Below are 18,373 nucleotides of genomic sequence, written 5' to 3' on the forward strand. Positions count from 1 at the left end.
CCCTACATCCTGTACAGCTGATCCTGGTTTATAAAAGTGTTAAAGATGAAAGGCAAAAATCTTAAAATTGGTCATTAAATGGCAATAATTCATAATGCATCAATGGTGACTGTGTGACATCGACATTTTGTAATACTAATAATTCATGCTGTTTACAATTGACTGTATCAAAATCAATTGACAGAAAAGTTGAATTTTCACTTAGGGGGAATAACTCCTATAAGTTGTTAATTTAGCTTTTTTGTCCAATTATCTTTGATTGCTGATCATTTTTACTGCTTACAGTGTCTGTCTATCTAATTTAGTTTTCAAGATGAAAGGCAAAAATACTATATACATAAATCAGTCATTTCAGGGCAACTACTCCAAAGAGGTGATAAATGATTTTAGTAATGTTTATCATTATTGCTGTCCATCATGGTTTTAAAGATTATTGGCAAAAATGCAAAAAATCTGTATTCAAGGGCAAAAATAATAACTCTTACATGAATTAGTTTTCCATGATTAGGAGTGCATTACTGGATGTTAAAGTTCTGATATAGATTTAGGACCTCCGATAAGGTGCGAGATGTCTATTGCCACTTAAATTTAATATAAGAATGGCTGTTTTAAGTCTACATGCAAGTGAAATCCATAGCAAGGACAGAAACACGACTGTCCCATAACAGGAGCCTGTAGTTTAGTTTTCTCAATTGAATTGTTTCATATTTTTCATGTCAGGCCTTTTATAGCCAACTATACAGTATGGGTAATTCTCATTGTTGAAGCTGTATGGTTGCCTATTATTGCTTACATCCACTTCATTTGAACTTTGGTGGATAGTTGTCTCATTGGCAATCATACTACACCTCTTTATTTTTATAATGCAATTTGAATATGAGCCCTGCTTTCTAATAGACTAAAACGTTGAGCTGGATTTCAACAAGATAGTTCCTGTGGTAACAGAGGACACTTTATTCATCCTTTGATATCCTGGAGAGTGATCAGCAGAAAAGCAGCAAATACAAATTTGTAAGGCTTTGGTTTGATCAAGTCTGGGATCAAACCCAAAGAACTACCTAGGTTTTAAAACAATAGGCAATAATGTGTTGAAACAGTCATTTAATGGCAATTACTCCTATATAGACTTGATAAAAGTTTTCAGTAATATTGCCTAAGGGCCAGATCAGGTTAAAAAAGTATTAAGCAAGTTAAAATATGTTTTATTATAAAATCTATTTAAACATGACATTCATTGACATTTCATGATTAAAACAAAAATGGTGATGAAAAATACAGCACTTTCAGTCATTTCTTTTACATTGCTTCATAGTGAAAAGAAAATGTTGTAGCTGTTAGCTTGCAAGTCTGTGAAGCAGATGAAACTTAAAAAATTGTACACAGGTAAATATTAAATTCATCATGAAAATGTATAAATAATTTACAATACCATGAAAACTATTTAAATTTTGTTCTGAAGTAAGATGACAGCATTGTTTCCCCTTAGATGGGATGAATAAAATAATGATTTTATGTACAATGATAAATATACAATCATCTAAGATGAACAATATATACAAATGATCAACTATACATAACGGAAATTGTACATTTCTTGATCCAGGATACCCCCCAATTGTTCATGATACAGAATCTCCAGTGTTTATTCATCATCATCTTCATCATCCTCCTCTTCTTCATCGTCATCATCTTCCTCTTCTTCACTCTCTGGCTTGGGTTTCTTTGCTGGGGGTCCTGCAGGTTTCTTTGCTGGAGATGCACCACCTCCCCTGTATTTTGCCATTGCCTGTGGAGAGAAGATTCACATAAAATAAAGAATCCACATGGAAAGATGATGATTAACAAAAATTCACAAGAATTTGTCCAACTGAATGTTGTCCTTCATAAGATGGCTCCAGAACAGTGTTTTTCTTTGAAATTTAAATAAATGGGGAATGTGTCCATGGGACACAGATGATGCCCCCGCTTGTCTATCATATTAAGTAATAAAGGGACATAACTGAAAAATGGTAATAGTGACACTACCCAAATTTGTACTTGATCTGAGTTTTGTGGTAATAACAATTGTGTATAAGTTTCATAACATTTGGTTGAGGCAAACTTTAATTAGAGAACGGATACCAAAAATTTAGCAATTTTTTGCCATTTGTAAAGGGGCATAACTCTAGAACGGTTAAAGTGACACCACCAAAATTCAATCTTAATCTGCATTTTGTGGTAATAAGCATTGTGTATAAGTTTCATAACATTTGGTTGAGGCAATCTAAAGTTAGAGAACGGAAACCAACTTTGGGACGGACGGACGTACAGACGGACAAGGGTAAAACTTAATGCCCCCTCGGCTACGGTGGGGGCATAAAAAAAAATCCCACCTGTGCTTTCTCAATAATATTTGTATAGTGTGGTGTACTACTTTTGGGACAAATTATATCAAAATTATAGAAAACATCATTAGCTCTAACTCAAAATATGGGCAATTTTATGTTAAGGGGTCTTGAATTCTTTTGACTGCTTCAGACATACTAATTATTAATCTTTTTCAGCTGGACCAAATCACTAATTTACTTTAAAATTCATGACCCAAATTTTTTTACAGTGTAAATTCATCCCCCTTTTTGCTATTTGAGGCATAAAACATGAAAGAAATAAATGTAAAATAAAAATTGCAACATTTGAACATACCTGCTCATATCTGACTTTATCTGCAGCTGCCTGTTGTTCATATTTTGATCTGTTTGTTACTTTCTCCCATCGTTTTCCCATCTCCTTGGCTACCAGTGCTACTGACCAATCACCATGATCTTTCCTTACTTTTGGTCTTTCTTCGTTACAGAAGAAAAAGAATGCAGAACTGTAAGAAAATAAATGCCAATGGTTAAAAGAAATTATATGTTAATGATGATATTCATTTACTACCAAAATAATTTGAATATCAAAGCATGTCATGAAATTCATATCATATTGGAATTCCTAAAATGAATTGGGAGGATGTTCTACTTCAAGAAACATTCATGTACTTTTAATGATTAAAAATTTAAAACATGACAAAATTTGAACTAAATCTTAAAGTAGATTTAAATTTAATATAATAATCCTTCAAGTCCCAGTTTTATCTTGTTTTTTACCTGGATAAGTAGCTTTAATATTTAGAAAAGGAAGATGGTTATAAAACAGTCAAGCTAAACAGCATGGCCATTATTTCTGATATTTATCTTCCATGAAAGTATTACACAGACAAAGGAGATACTGTGACAACTCATTGTGTCAACTGGGATATTTTGTCAGATCTGGTAAAACTCCTGTTTGTTCAATGCATTTCCAACTATGACAAGTCAAACTCGGTTGTTTCGAAATCTTTATTAATTGAAGTATATTTCAACATCACTTCTAATAAAATGCACATAAATCAACCCTTGTGTGTAAGAGCTTTAAGAACAACAAATTTCTAAAGGAAAAAATCTTCAAAATATAAAAGAAATTGCTTCACTGAGCACAGCTGGATACGACCGCAGATGTCCAACCCTGAAAAGTTGGGGCCAAAATGGACACAATATTCACACTTGATACAGGTCTGAATTTGGATTGTAATTAAATTTTTGACACATAATAGGTTTCTGACACAGAATAACTGTAGTCAAAGAACTTCAAATTGGTTATATGATTTGAATTTATATTCAATTTTTTGCTTTTGTGCAATACACTATGCGAATTGACCCCCCCCCCCCCCCCCCCCAGAAAAAATTTTACCCTGTTTTTTTTTGCGTTTGTGCAATACACTATGCTTTTGAATATTAACCCCCCCAAAAAAAAATATTTGTAGAAATTTTCTTTTAATTTCTGAAATCTGAAATGAGAAAAATTGTCCCCCTCCAATTTTTTTCACCTACCCCCTTTCCTTTATTCCAAATAATAATTCTTTCCATCAAGTTATGGTCAGTATCTCAGACATTTCTTAATACTTAATTTACAAGCAGTGTAAGGAAGGTAATCAAATTTTGTTATTTAAATTGATTTGGATTACCTCCCTTATACTGCTTTTAAATTGTCTCAATTGTCCTTTTAACCAGAAAAACCCTTGTTTTCCCCCTTTTTTAGCCCCTAATTCCTAAATGGTATGAGCCATAACCCCCCAAAGTCAATCCTAACCATCCCTTTGTAGTATGGAAACTTGTGGTTTAATTTCAGAGAGATTCATACACTTTAACACAAGTTATTGTCTGGAAACTACAAAAATGCTTATTTGGGCCCCTAATTCCTAAACAGTTGGGACCATAACCCCCAAAATCAATCCCAACCTTCCTTTAGTGGTTGTTAACCTTGTGTTTAAATTTTATTGATTTCTATATACTTATACTAAAGTTATTATCCGGAAACCATCTGTCTTCGGACGACGACGACAACAACACAATGTGATACCAATATATGACCAAAAATTTTTTAATTTTTGCGGTCGTATAAAAAGGTTTGAAATACTGATTCAATAGTTGAAATCATATTATGTTTGTGGAACACATTTTACTCTAGATATTTATGAAAGAATTAATCGACCCCAACCGAAAAACATCCATTTCAGAAAAAAGAATCATTAAATTATAAGTATACTTATAAAAGTTATGTAAAAAGATAACTACTCGACAATAAAAATAATGGCAAAGGGGTGAGTAATGCATACAACTGCAACGATGTGTTTTGTTCAGCAAGTAATTCAGTATTTCATATTTCCTTATCTTTGTAAACATCCAACTGATACTGTTAATTCTGTCCTTTTTTTATGAAATAAATAATTTTTTTCTAATCCTACATATACTATTAATGCAGATGGATTGGACTATTTTCCATGTTATAAACATTACCATTTCATAATGAAATAAAAGAAGAATGTGTCCCAGGACACGAATGCCCCCCACTCAAGCTTTGCAATTTTCGAAGTTAAAAAGAGGCATAACTGTAAAACCGTAAGTGACTAACTGCCCAAATGCGAACTCTGTCTGCTAGTTTTGGTTCTAAGCATCATGTATGAGTTTCATAAAATTTGCATGAGGAAAAAAAAATGGGCTGGATGGAAGGACACTCAAGGGTAACACTTAATGCCCATAAAAAAAAAACCAAAATATTTGCAATAAAAAAGGGAGGTAACAATGGATTCAATAAATGTGGAAATATGTGTTCATCTTACAGAGCTCTCTTTGGTGCATTAGGATCTTTATCTCTCTTCTTTCTTCCAACCTTCTCTCCTGGCCCTGGTTCGTAATTTTGCATTTCTCCCTCATATCTAGCTTTGTCTTTCTCTGCCATTTCTTCATATTTCCTCTTTTCCTTGGCACTTATTTCCTACAAAACAAAACCAGAATAAAGTATTCTTACATAAAAAAAAATAATAATAGGAAATTTCTTGAAGCTTTTATTTGTAGTTGGACACAAATTTAATGGGACGAACAGACAGACTAGTATTCTCCAACTTTACTCAGGGGTATAATTATTTGACCTCGAAGGTCAAAGTCATTGGTGATCTTTCATAGTATGCAACACATCGTCTTGAAGTTCTGCAACCATGTGCCAAATTTCAAAGGCCTATGTCAGACTCAAAGTATAAAATAAGTCAAATGACAAGAAAATTTAAAAAAAAAAAAAAAAAAAAAAAAGAATGAATTATTTCACACCTTCTAGATTTATGGTAACATCATTCATGCCAAATATCATAAGCCAGTGTCAAGAGATTAAAAATGTATGGGCAGCCTGGACAAGGTTGTTAATTGTATAACAAAATCCAGAAAAAGAAACACTACTAAAATATATCTCCATTGGTCCAAGCGGCAATATAATAAGAAGGACAGGTTAAGTTTTTAGATAATTTCACAAAGTTATGCAATTAAAAATATTACCCTCCATTTTTCTGCACACTTTTTGGTGAATTCGGCAAACACAACTTTTTCTGTTGGATTTTTTTTCTTGTGTTCCTCTCTAAAACTCTGCACAAAGAAGGCATAAGATGACATACGTCCACGTGGCTTTCCGTCTTTCCTTCCCATCTTGATTTAATATTGATTTGAAATATTTCTGAAAATAAAAAGATTTGTTTATATGTAAGAAATGGCAACTCTGAATATTCAAATATTTTTAAGCACTCCTACTGCAACCTTTACTCGGACTGGTTTGAATCATTCATCTTCAATTTCTTCTAGATATTTTGTTTAGGAAAAGAGCACTATTTACTTGACAGCACATTATCTGACACCTAGACATCTGACAAATCATAGATGCTGTATTACCAAAATCTAAAATATCTGTAACAAAGGGCTGTGGTACTAGGTTGGCTCCCTTAATGTTACGGGTTCATGATTTTATTTGTAAAATCATAAACACATTTCAGTCTAAAAGACACCAATGACAAGAACTATTTCTTGCAGTTAAAGATTATCCAAGGCATTCCCATTTGTCATTTAATTCCAAGCCAAATATTCATACAATGGTTAATGTTGATACAATAGTATAGGACTCTTACTGTAATAGTTCAATTCTACTTGTGTTACTATCCTACTCTGTATGTGGGTTCTATTTTCAACAAAGTTTACAACCAATATTTATACTAGACATAGGCAATACTTAATTAACATGACAACTTTGAAGCAATACTCTAATCAAAATGACATTTCATAACCTTTAGCTATAAGTGACAGCTTTCGCATTAATTAATATAAAAGATAATTATTATTACTCATATAATTTCAATCTTACATTTTCTCTTAACATTATTATTCACACTTTCAGAATGAATTAAGGAGTAGTCTCTCATATTAATTACAGTAACTTAACAAATTAAGATAATAAAGCATAATTTGTCTTGAAATGTAAATTTCTTAATTGGTAAAACAATCCAAATTATAAATAAAATGATAAAATAAAAATAGGTCCATATTAGCATGGTGACATATCCTTTTAAAACAAAATTGTTTATATCTTTTGGGTAACAAGAAGAATCATTTGCATGAAAATTAAAATAGAAGGTGCACAATGCAATTATGATAAGTTGAAATAATCGTAAATTTCATTAGAAAAAATAATTAATAATCTATAATACAAATTAAACCTGTGGTTATAAATTCAAAAATTTTATGATCACAATTTCTCAAACGCGTGGTGATGAATTTAATCTGCTATCTCGATTATAAAAATCTGTGATGACAAATTTTATCCATGATCTTGAACTACAAAAATCAATGGAATTCCTTATATCAAATTTATGTAACTTGCGATCGATCGCTGAATTTAATCCATGATAAGGAATCATAATTTGTCCATTAATTATAAATTTGATCGAGTTTTAAGTGATAGCGATTTCTAAATAAATGAAACCATGCCTTTTGATATTTTTTTCACTTTCATTGAAATCTGATATGTTTACCTATTAGTAGATTTGATCATTATTTTCCTTCAATCAATTAAAGTTTCACAAATGTAAAAAATGTTATATCAGGTCCTATAAGGAAGTTGGTCAATAAATAATTTCTTTCATGTTCCTTTGTTTGTAGATCTCGTATTGTACAATTTCCACTGTTTAAGAAATCGTCTTGCAACGAGTCGATTAATTTGTATATGTATTGTAATTGTTGATAATTTTTGCTGTTGATTGTTTCTCTCTCATTATATTTAAAAAATAAAAATGCAAACAGGGTAAAAATCATCATTGAAAGGCAATAATTTCAATAATGAGTCATTGACAGTTTCAGTTGTGTTTACTTATCTAAAGATCTAATCATGTTTATCAGAAGCTTCTTTCTATCTGCATGGTCTAGAACCGTTTCAAGTAAATTGTCAAAAACCTAATAAATAGGTAAATATCTTTATTAAGTTCTATTCTTCATACAAGGGTCAATTAACCATTCATTTTGTAGAACTTATCCTGTTGATATTTTTTCTGCTTTTAGCTTCTCACCATCCATTATTGTCAAAAATGCAATATAGAGGTCAAAATTGTCATTAAGTGCAATAATTCCTATGAGGAGTCAACTAACAATTTCGGTCAAGTTGACCTATTTGTAGGTTTAGGTTTGCTGTCAACAGTTTCTCTCCATCTACTGTATCACTAGCCTGTCGACACTGAGGTTTTGAGTTCAATCCTGCACTGGGCAGGTGCATCTGACTTGAAACATATTGACTAGGATTGTAAGTTTTCCTACATAAGGTCAGTGGTTTTGTTTGGGTACTCAGGCTTCCTCTACCATTAAAAACTTACCAACACAGTATAGTCATAAGTGATGAAAGTGACGTTAAAACATCAATCAATCAATCTACTTTAGTTTTCACAATAATAATAGGTATAACAAGAAAAAAATTGTTATTCAAGGGCATTGTCCAAGTAGAATTTGGTGCAGTGGCTTTAGGAAAGATTTTTTGAAAAGGATTACGATGACATGGACGCCAAATGATTGCAACTCTCACAGGCCAGAGATCTAATTTGAAAGAACTTCTCCGGGATTTAACTGTTTAAAATGCAGTGTGTAAAACAATTGTAAATTCAGAAATGTGTGTGTGCATTGATTGTTGGGATTGTTTAACAATGGATAAAATTGTGAAATTAATAAACGAGATTTCATAAAATGCTAAAATAATGCTATGAAAATTTAAAATGCAAGTTTTTATTTTTGAGAAACCTATTCAGTTGCAAGACTTGCAATAATAAAAACCTTGCAAAAATTTCAGAATTTACAGTAAACAACAAACACAGACAAAATGTCTTGATCCAAATAGCTTAAATGAAAAGATGGACAGAAATTACCTGAACCCTGCATGGTCGGACACTAAAAAAATTATGAAAACTAGGGATTCATAAATGGCTTTTGAAATACAACTTTATTGTACTACCATGCATGAACATCAACTGCCAGAAATGTACAGTATTTTTAACAGGAGTCAGAAAACTGTCTCAAGGGAGCCTATACCTTTAATCTTGTATGTGCCATATGGATATGAACACAATAACCTGCACCAAACAAATTATTTACCAATTTTTCCATTAAGTTTTATAGATCTTATATCGCTGTTTTAAAGTTTCTGTAATTCTACAAGTTTTCAAATTAAAAAGCAAACATGCTATTTGTTAAACTGTCATTTAAAGGGCTACAACTCTTGTCAGAATTTGATAATAAAGTGTTTCAGACATTAAAACATCCTTCTTGTTAGATCTTGTATTGCTGTTGGCATTTTTGTGTATCTCTTAGTTTTAAAGATTATAGACAAAAATGTAAAAATTGTCATTTCACGACAACAACTTCTACAAAAGGTTAATTTTGCATTTCAGACATTGGCATTTTGGGCACACTTTGTCTTGCTGATCTGACATTGTTGTTAGGAGCTTCTGTCTATGTATTATAAAGTAAACACTGAAAGGCAAAAATCATAAAATTTGTCAAAAAAAAAAGTTTGTATGTTATCAAATAGCAATAACTTATTTAAGGCTCTAGTAACATAGAAATTTTTGTAGATCTTGTATTGCTGATCATTTTTGTCACAATTACCAGTATAGGTTTTACAAATAAATAAAGTTCAAATATTAATAAAATGCTCCGCAGGGCGCAGCTTGATACGACCGCAGAGGTCGATCCCTGAACAGTTGGGGCAAGTATGGACACAATATTCAAGCTTGATACAGCTCTGAATTTGGATTGTGATTAAATATTTGACACAGCATAGGTTTCTGACACAGAATGAATGTGGTCTAAGAACTTAAAAATTTTAAATTGGACATTCACCTATTATGGTCCAATATCCAAAATCTAAATACATGGTTAGATTCAGTATATCAAAGAACCCCAAGAATTCAATTTTTGATGAAATCAAACAAAGTTTAATTTTGGACCCTTATGACCTCAATGTGGACAAAGTTGATAACGGGGACCAAAAATCTAAATGCATGGTTAGATTCAGCATATCAAAGAACCCCATATATTCAATTTTTGTTGAAATCAAACAAAGTTTAATTTTGGACCCCGATTTGGACCAACTTGAAAACTGGGCCCATAATCAAAAATCTAAATACATGTTTAGATTCAGCATATCAAAGAACCCTAAAAATTAAATTTTTGTTAAAATCAAACTAAGTTTAATTTTGGACCCTTTGGACCTTAATGTAGACCAATTTGAAAACGGAACCAAAAATTAAGAATCTAAATACACGGTTAGATTCGGCATATCAAAGAACCCCAATAATTAAATTTTTGATGAAATCAAACAAAGTTAAATTTTGGACCCTTTGGACCTCAATGTGGACCAATTTAAAAACGGGGCCCAAAATCCAAAAACTTAATACACGATTAGATTCAGCATATTAAAGAACCCCAAGAATTCAAGAATAAAACCCCATTGAAATTGATCAAGAAATAAGCAATTTATACGAAGTATCTTCTTTTGCACAATACTGTGCAATTGAATATTTCTTGCTATTGTGCAATACTGTACAATTGACAATTTCTTGCTATTGCGCAATATTGTGCTATTGGATATTTCTTGCTATTGCGCAATACTGTGCAATTGAAGATTTCTTGTTATTGCGCAATACTGTGCAATTGAGGATTTCTTGCTATTGTGCAATACTGTGCAATTGAAAATTTCTTGCTATTGCACAATACTTATTATATAATAATTTACACATCCTGTTTGGTGTGTATCTCCTACCATATCATTATTATTTGCTTTTAAATATTAATCAGAAATAACAACTTAAAATGGAAAATTTTAAAAGAAAAAAAAAAAGGAAAAAAAGAAAAAAAAAGAAAAAAAAAGAATCCCCCCCCCCCAAATTTTTTGAACCCCCTTACGATTCATCACCCCCAAACTCAATCCCAGCCTTCCCTTTGTGGTATGGTACCTTGCAGTACAATTTCAGAGAGATCCATACACTTGAACACAAGTTATTGTCTGGAAACTAGAAAAATGCTTATTTTTGGCCCCCAATTCCTAAACGTTTCGGGCAATTACCCCCAAACTCAATTCCAGCTTTCCCTTTGTGATATGGAACCTTGTAGTACAATTTCAGAAATATCCAAACACTTACACACAAGTTATTGTCATGAAACTAGAAAAATGCTTGTTTTTTGCCCCTTTTTTGGCCCCTAATTCCTAAAATTTTGAGGCAATTACCCCCAAAATCAATTACAGCCTTCCCTTTGTGATAAGGAACCTTCTGGTACAATGTCAGAGAGATCCATACACTTACACACAAGTTATTGTCTGGAAGTTACAAAAATGCTTATTTTTGGCCCCTAATTCCTTAACTGTTGGTACCATAACCCCCAAAATCAATCCCAACCTTCCTTTCGTGGTATTGAGCCTTATGGTAAAATTTCATGGAGATCCATTCACTTAAACTAAAGTTAGAGTGCGAAAACCAATGTGTCTTCGGACGACGAAAACGACGACGCCAACGTCATACCAATATACGACCAAAAAATTTTTAATTTTTGCGGTCGTATAAAAAATCCTATAAATTTATACTGAACACCAAGTGATGACAAAAGATCATGATGGACCTTAGGGCCAGAGGAGCTACAAAGACGAATTAAAGTAAGATTTCTTATGTTTTATTATAAAATCTATTTAAACATGACATTCATAGACATTTCATGATTAAAATATAAATGACGATGAAAAATAAAGCACTTTCATAGTGAAAAATGTATTGTAGCTGTTAGCTTGCAAGTCTGAGACAAATGAAACTTTAAAAAATTGTACATGGATAAATTTTAAATTCATCATTAAAATGTATAAATAATTTACAATATCATGAAAGCTACTGAAATTTTGTTCTGAAGTAAGATGATAGGATCTTTTTTCCTTAGATGGGATGAATAAAATAATGATTTTATATACAATGATAAATATACAATCATCTAAGATGAACAATATATACAAATGATCAACTATACATAACAGAAATTGTACATTTCTTGATCCAGTATACCCCCCCTAATTGTTCTCGATACAGAATCTCTGTTTATTCATCATCATCTTCATCATCGTCTTCCTCTTCTTCTTCATCGTCATCCTCTTCTTCTTCACTCTCTGGCTTGGGTTTCTTTGCTGGGGGTCCTGCAGGTTTCTTTGCTGGAGATGCACCACCTCCTCTGTATATTACCATTGCCTGTGGAGAGAAGAATCAGTTAAAACAAGTACTGATGATACCACTGCTTAAGTATTTGGCAAACAGGAAGTTGTTGATCAATGGATGTAAAAATGCATCACACGATAAAGGATATTCAAATAAATTTTGATACTAAATTTCAGGGTGCTTTGATTTCAAGATCTTGAGAAAAATGTGACCAAAATTTCATACATTGTCATTAAGTGAAAGAATATACAAGTAAGCAGGAAGTGGATGAGCTATGAATCTGAAAACCCATTACAGAGTTAAGCATTTCCAGCATAATCATGAAAACAAATTTCAAGAAGCTCTGATTGGTAGTTTTTCATACATTGGGATTATCTGCAAGTATAGCTAAGTACTAGGTTAACAGGAAGTTTATGAGCCAGGATGTGAAAATGCCTCCCAGAATATCATGCTCACATGAATGTTTATACAAAATTTCAGGGTACTCTGATTTGTCGATCTGGAGATAAATGTGAGGGAAATTTCATAATTTGTCTTTATATCTAAGAATAACTAAGTATTTGGTAAACAGGTTGATTATATAATTAGTGGTGATTGTGAAAATGTCAATATGACGGCCGATTACAAATTTCAGTTAGCTCTTATTTGTAGTTCACAAGAAAAATGCTACAGAAATTTTATGGGACAGATGGGAAAATTTATAAACAGAAGTCTTTACACTTGTACAATTACCATAGGGGCTGTAAAAATTTCTTCTACATGCCAATAGAATCTTTACAAAATTTCCCCAAAAATCAGCGTAGGGGCCTCTGGCTATCAAATTAAATCATAAAGACGGACAGCCTGTCAACAACCTATATGGCTCATAACCTACCTGTTCATATCGGATTTTATCTGCAGCTGCCTGTTGTTCATATTTTGATCTATCTGTTACTTTCTCCCATCGTTTTCCCATCTCCTTGGCAACCTGTGCTACTGACCAATCACCATGATCTTTCCTCACTTTTGGTCTTTCTTCGTTACAGAAGAAAAAGAATGCAGAACTGCAAGAAAATAAATTCATTGTAAGTATTTATATTGCATTGAAATTTCATTGTTATTAAATGATCTATTGAACCTCTGATTTTGCATTAAAAACAAATGTTCCCTGAAAATTTATAATCTTCCCCATTTCAGAATTAAACAAGAATGTGTCCATAGTACACAGATGCCCCACTCGCACTATCATTTTCTATCTTCAGTGCACCGTGAAATTGGGGTCAAAACTCTAATTCGGCATTAAAATTAGGAAGATCATATCATAGGGAACATGTGTACTAAGTTTCAAGTTGGACTTCAACTTCATCAAAAACTATCTTGACCAAAAATTTTAACCTGAAGCAGGTCAACATTGAAAAATTCAAAGTATCAGCATACAGCATAAGTCATCAATGTAATAATGTTGACCAAAAATGAAGTCATGTCTCATTGGCACTCATACCACATCTTCTTATATCTGTATTATGTACTGACAGGTACTATTGCAATATAGCCCCACTTCTAGAGTGGTGATATAATAAAGATAGAAATTAGGCTTACAGGGATCTCTTTGGTGCATTAGGATCTTTTTCTCTCTTCTTTCTCCCAACCTTCTCCCCTGGTCCTGGTACGTAATTCTTCATTTCTCCCTCATATCTAACTTTGTCTTTCTCTGCCATATCTTCAAATCTTTTCTTTTCCTTAGCACTCATTTCCTACGATAAAAAAAAAAAACAACAAAAATTAAGTAATCTTGCATAAAAAAAAATAATAATACAAAACATTTATTTGTAATTATTTGTGTACTGTAACAAAAAAGACAATCTTTATAAAATGAAAAGTCAGACAGTCTTTGAAGGAATTGATTGCCATGTTATAAATTGTACAAGATAACAAAATAATTGCCCAAAATGTTTCCCAAGTATTTCACCTTTTCCAAGATGATTAAATGATGCATTACCTTCCATTTTTCTGCACACTTTTTTGTGAATTCAGCAAACACAACTTTTTCTGTTGGGTGTTTTTTCTTGTGTTCCTCCCTACAAGTTTGCACAAAGAAGGCATAAGATGACATACGTCCTCGTGGCTTTCCATCTTTCCTCCCCATCTTGATTGAATATTAAATTGAAATATTTCTGAAATAAAATGAATTCATTTATATGCAAGAGAACTCTTAACAAGTAAAACATTTGAATATAAACATTTTAGGCTGTTAACTTAGCACAAGACTTTAGCCTGTACTTGTCTGAACCATTGAACTTCAATCTTACTTGCATCAGACTGTTTATGTCCCTCAATTTCTACTGGACAATTTGTTTAAAAAACAGAGCACCCTTTATTAGCCATTACTGTGAGAACATTATCTGACACCAAAAGACTATATCCAGTTTGATTAAGTTTTGTTATCATTTCCTAAAGTTTATATAAGAATAAGGATATACATCATAGATGCTGTACAACTATACATATATCTCCCCTTTTAGAAAAAAAAGTCTAATGGGCGGAAAAAAAAAAAGAATCATTTGCATCAAAAGTAAAACAGATGGTATGGTGCACAATACAATTATGATACTGGAAATAATCTTGAATGTCATTTTTTTAAGTATTCAAAATCTGACAACTACAAATTAATGTCAAAATTGGATTAACCTATTCAGTGGTTTATATTAGTAAGTCGAGTAACCTCATTGATGGAGAACTAACAGAAATACATATTTGCTTTTGGAAACCTTGAATATAATTCAAATAAGGTTGTTTATTTAAAAAAAAATTCATCAGTGCATGACAATGCAGAATCTTATGTGCACCATATAACAATTTTATAAAAGCTGTGACTGCTTAGTGAAAATAAAACAAGGTGGGCACAACCCATTAAATGGAGAATATTTATCTAGTAATTTTTCATGATTCATACTTTAAATTGCACAGACATATTTTATCAGTTCGATTCTGTTGCCATGATTAGAACAGTACATTAATTAATTCCCAACCAAATGAACAAAGCATAGTATATAAGCATGGTAAAGGGGAGACAATTCCTACTCAAATGTGGTACTGGAGTGTAAAGGAAAAAGTAATACTCAAAATTAAGTAAACAGCTGGTATAAAGTTTAGCATTAAATTAATATTTCATCACATAACAAATAAAGCTTGCAACATACAACATAATTTCAATATTATTAAATAATTTTCATTTATTCTTGATAACAAGATTAACTTATCAGAGGCAAAATCTTGAATTTGAATTTATTAATGAAAAAACTTTTCCAAAGATGTATATGTCAAACTGAAAAAATTCTGTTCTTTGTGGAAAAACTACAATAAAAAATTCCCAGACCCCCACAAAATTAGTTTCGTTATTTTATTTTGGATTGGGTTAAATGTAGCCAGTCCATGTCACTTGCAATCCCAAGAATCTTTTTCATTAGTTATTTCGTGTCAGTCAGAATTTATCTAAAGAAGAACTTGTGATAAACACTCATTTACACAAGTCTGATACATTACATAATATGTGCTTCTGGATTGCACATGACTCAAATTGGTAGCCAGTGGCAAAGTGAAAAACAAAGTTATGTTCAATAGTTTATTACAAGATGTCTGTTTCACAGCCTTCATTCGGTATATCGAGAAAAATGATCGTGAAATAATGGTGCACAAGTATTGCAATTGAATTGTGAAAGATCTGGTACATGTAGCTTATGTGAAAATGTCTAAATTCTGCGGAAAAAATGATTTGAACATGAGTGAGTTAAAAATTAAAACAAAATTATTTTTGTTATACAACAAATAACCCCCCCATATTTACAAATAATCAACAAGGACATTCCATCATATAATAACAGAATGATTTGAAAGCTTTCACAATCCAATATCAAATTCATATAAATATGCCAATTTTGGCAAACTTTGTGATTAAGTTACTATAAAATAGTTTCAAGAGAATTTTAAACAGTAATGTAGAATAACATTGTTCAGATAATTCATATTCAACAAAAAAAATCATGTTTACATTTCTTTTGGTTCAAAATTGATGAGCAATCTGCCATTTTTGGTTTATTACAAACAGCGAGCTTTTGAACTTTGATTTTTCTCAGGAAATTATCATAATGTTTTCTAATTTTTATTCCTAAAAATTCAATAAATTAGATTAAATACTGACCTTGCATGTGTCTCCTTGATAAGATTTCCTTCACATTCATACCGTTATACTTGATCACAGTTACTTATTCTTTCGAAATTCACGATCATTTTTCTCGAAATACGGAATGACAGTTGAGTTTTGATGGAATGTCATACATGATCATCAACTTCAAATCCATGTGCTGTTCATGTAGAAATGTCTTCAAGGTAACCGTTTTTTATTAGTATAATGTGCCTTTACAGGTCTTTCAAGTTGTGATATATATTATACTTCTTATTCAACTAAGAAATGCCTTTAGGGATTTTCTAGGAGGCCATGGAGGGACGTCACTATTTAAAACATTGAATGTCTTTCAATGAAATATGTCAGGATCTGCACCAGAAACACTCTCCCTTATATGGTAAGAGACAACATGCCAAACAGAGAACTATTCCTTAAATGAGTAGCAATCCCTCTATAGTCATAATTTGACAGGGTTACAAATGATTTTTTTTAGCTGAATCATTTCACTTAAAAGGTCACAAATTTATAGAAATTGAAACTTTTTTGGGGGATTAATAGTAATGTTGTTACTTCTCAGTAAATTAGTTCAATACTATTTATCTTTTGGAAAAATTACTGTATTTTTCATAAGTATGCTTCATTTGAATCATAAAATGTTTTCAAGAAAAATATACCCTGTCCAATGATAACAATCAGTTAAATTATATCTCTATGGATGATTAATATACTGCTCTTTCTGTCTGGAGATTCAGTTAAGTAAAAGCAACCATGCAACTTAAGACATTGAATTATTTAAAACAAGATACATCACAGTAATCTTGCATGGAAACTCAGCTTTTGTTGTCCTTTTCATATAAATTCACACAAACAGCAAGTCTCATTTGAAAAAATCAATACAAAAAATAAAATCTGGGGAGAATAATAAGTAATAAATTCCATTTTTACCATTTAAACATGTAAACGGCTTAAAAATAGTATAACAAGTCACTCATAGATGTTCCTATGTATTCTCTATGAAAAAATTTTAAAATTCATAATTTATGTTTTTAAACCCGTTTCCATCTGTTTTTGAACAAAGAAAAGATTGAAATACAAACAAAGATCGATTTTTAACTTTCACTGTTATTATTCATTTAGTAAATATTTTTTTTTAAACATTATAAATTTTTCCCCATGCTATCCTATGCAAGATATTTTCCCTATGTTGTTCAATGTAAAAATCAGACATGGCGCATATTTCTGCCGCCGACAAACAACGACCTCAAAAAGCACCTTCTCAAAGTCAAATTCCAATACCATGAATGAAAGTCCACTTAAATTTAACCCTTCTTCGATTCTATTTCGCTAAATATCAATTACAATCCTTTCCAAGAAAGTTTAAGGTTTCCGTTTTCATTGCCCATAGAATCCTATGGTTATATAGTAACTCTATGTACAATGCAAATGCCTTGGTTTATCGTTGATGGCTGTGTACGGCTTTCTTCACAAAGGAACGACAAAATGTATCGTCGATTTCAACAACTTTTCAGTAACGCTGGTTGTTCAAATTTTACAGAAATGTAGCAAATCTCATAATTATAAAACATCTCTACTTATTTTGACATGTTACCTTACCAGAAAAAAGAAATCAGAGCGAGTAATCCAAATACTACAGCAATGGCATCCACAAGCATAAAGTAATGGCGGTTGCTTACAGTGTTAATCCTGCAAAATCAACACTTTTCAGAGGCCAAATGCATCCTCCACCGATAACGCAAGTTAAACCAAATTAACGAAAATGAAAGATCAATCCTTTTACTTTTGCATTATTATTATTAAAATACTTTTTTTACATTTGAAATATTTTAAAATTGATCAGACTTACCTATACCCAAGCTGGAAAATGCCGCAATGATAACCCACGCTACAGTATACAGGCTACATAGACAAAGCTATGGGGCGAATCGTGAGCGTTGATTGGATGATTTGTCGATTGAATGGATTTATTGACCAATCAATGATTTAGCAGGTGCGTGACGTTTATGTAAATTGATAAGTCAAAGGAGAGTTTGACATGTGACTTACGTTTGAAAATCACATTGGTTGTAAACAAATAGAGATCATTGCGA

General features: G+C 31.8%; 1 protein-coding gene across 5 annotated transcripts; it reads right to left on the reverse strand.

The window, feature by feature from the left end:
- Positions 1 to 1,186: 1,186 nt before the first annotated feature.
- Positions 1,187 to 18,249, reverse strand: LOC127715678 (high mobility group protein B2-like). 5 transcript variants are annotated; one of them, XM_052221849.1, is made up of 5 exons: positions 18,130 to 18,249; positions 5,883 to 6,057; positions 5,177 to 5,331; positions 2,683 to 2,851; positions 1,187 to 1,786 (listed from the first exon to the last, which is right to left on the reverse strand). In XM_052221849.1, the coding sequence occupies exons 2-5, from the start codon at positions 6,027 to 6,029 to the stop codon at positions 1,643 to 1,645; spliced, it is 615 nt and encodes a 204-aa protein (XP_052077809.1). In that variant the 5' UTR covers positions 6,030 to 6,057; positions 18,130 to 18,249; the 3' UTR covers positions 1,187 to 1,642. The 5 variants fall into 5 exon arrangements, with proteins under 5 accessions (XP_052077809.1, XP_052077811.1, XP_052077810.1 ...); XM_052221851.1 differs by lacking the exons at positions 5,177 to 5,331; positions 5,883 to 6,057 and adding exons at positions 13,682 to 13,836; positions 14,082 to 14,256 and having other exon boundaries at positions 18,130 to 18,215; XM_052221850.1 differs by lacking the exon at positions 18,130 to 18,249 and adding an exon at positions 17,880 to 17,960.
- Positions 18,250 to 18,373: the final 124 nt, after the last annotated feature.

This window comes from Mytilus californianus, unplaced genomic scaffold (assembly GCF_021869535.1).
Source record: "Mytilus californianus isolate M0D057914Y unplaced genomic scaffold, xbMytCali1.0.p SCAF_9, whole genome shotgun sequence".
Lineage (NCBI taxonomy): Eukaryota > Metazoa > Mollusca > Bivalvia > Mytilida > Mytilidae > Mytilus > Mytilus californianus.

Bases quoted from the DNA above. Each gene is read 5' to 3' on its own strand.
- LOC127715678 (XM_052221847.1), bottom strand. From the start codon at position 14,228: ATGGGGAGGAAAGATGGAAAGCCACGAGGACGTATGTCATCTTATGCC. The intron at 13,837-14,081 runs GTAATGCATCAT...TTTTTATCGTAG, and splicing joins AGTGTGCAGAAAAATGGAAG to GAAATGAGTGCTAAGGAAAA. The intron at 13,147-13,681 runs GTAAGCCTAATT...ATTTTCTTGCAG, and splicing joins AATGCACCAAAGAGATCCCT to TTCTGCATTCTTTTTCTTCT.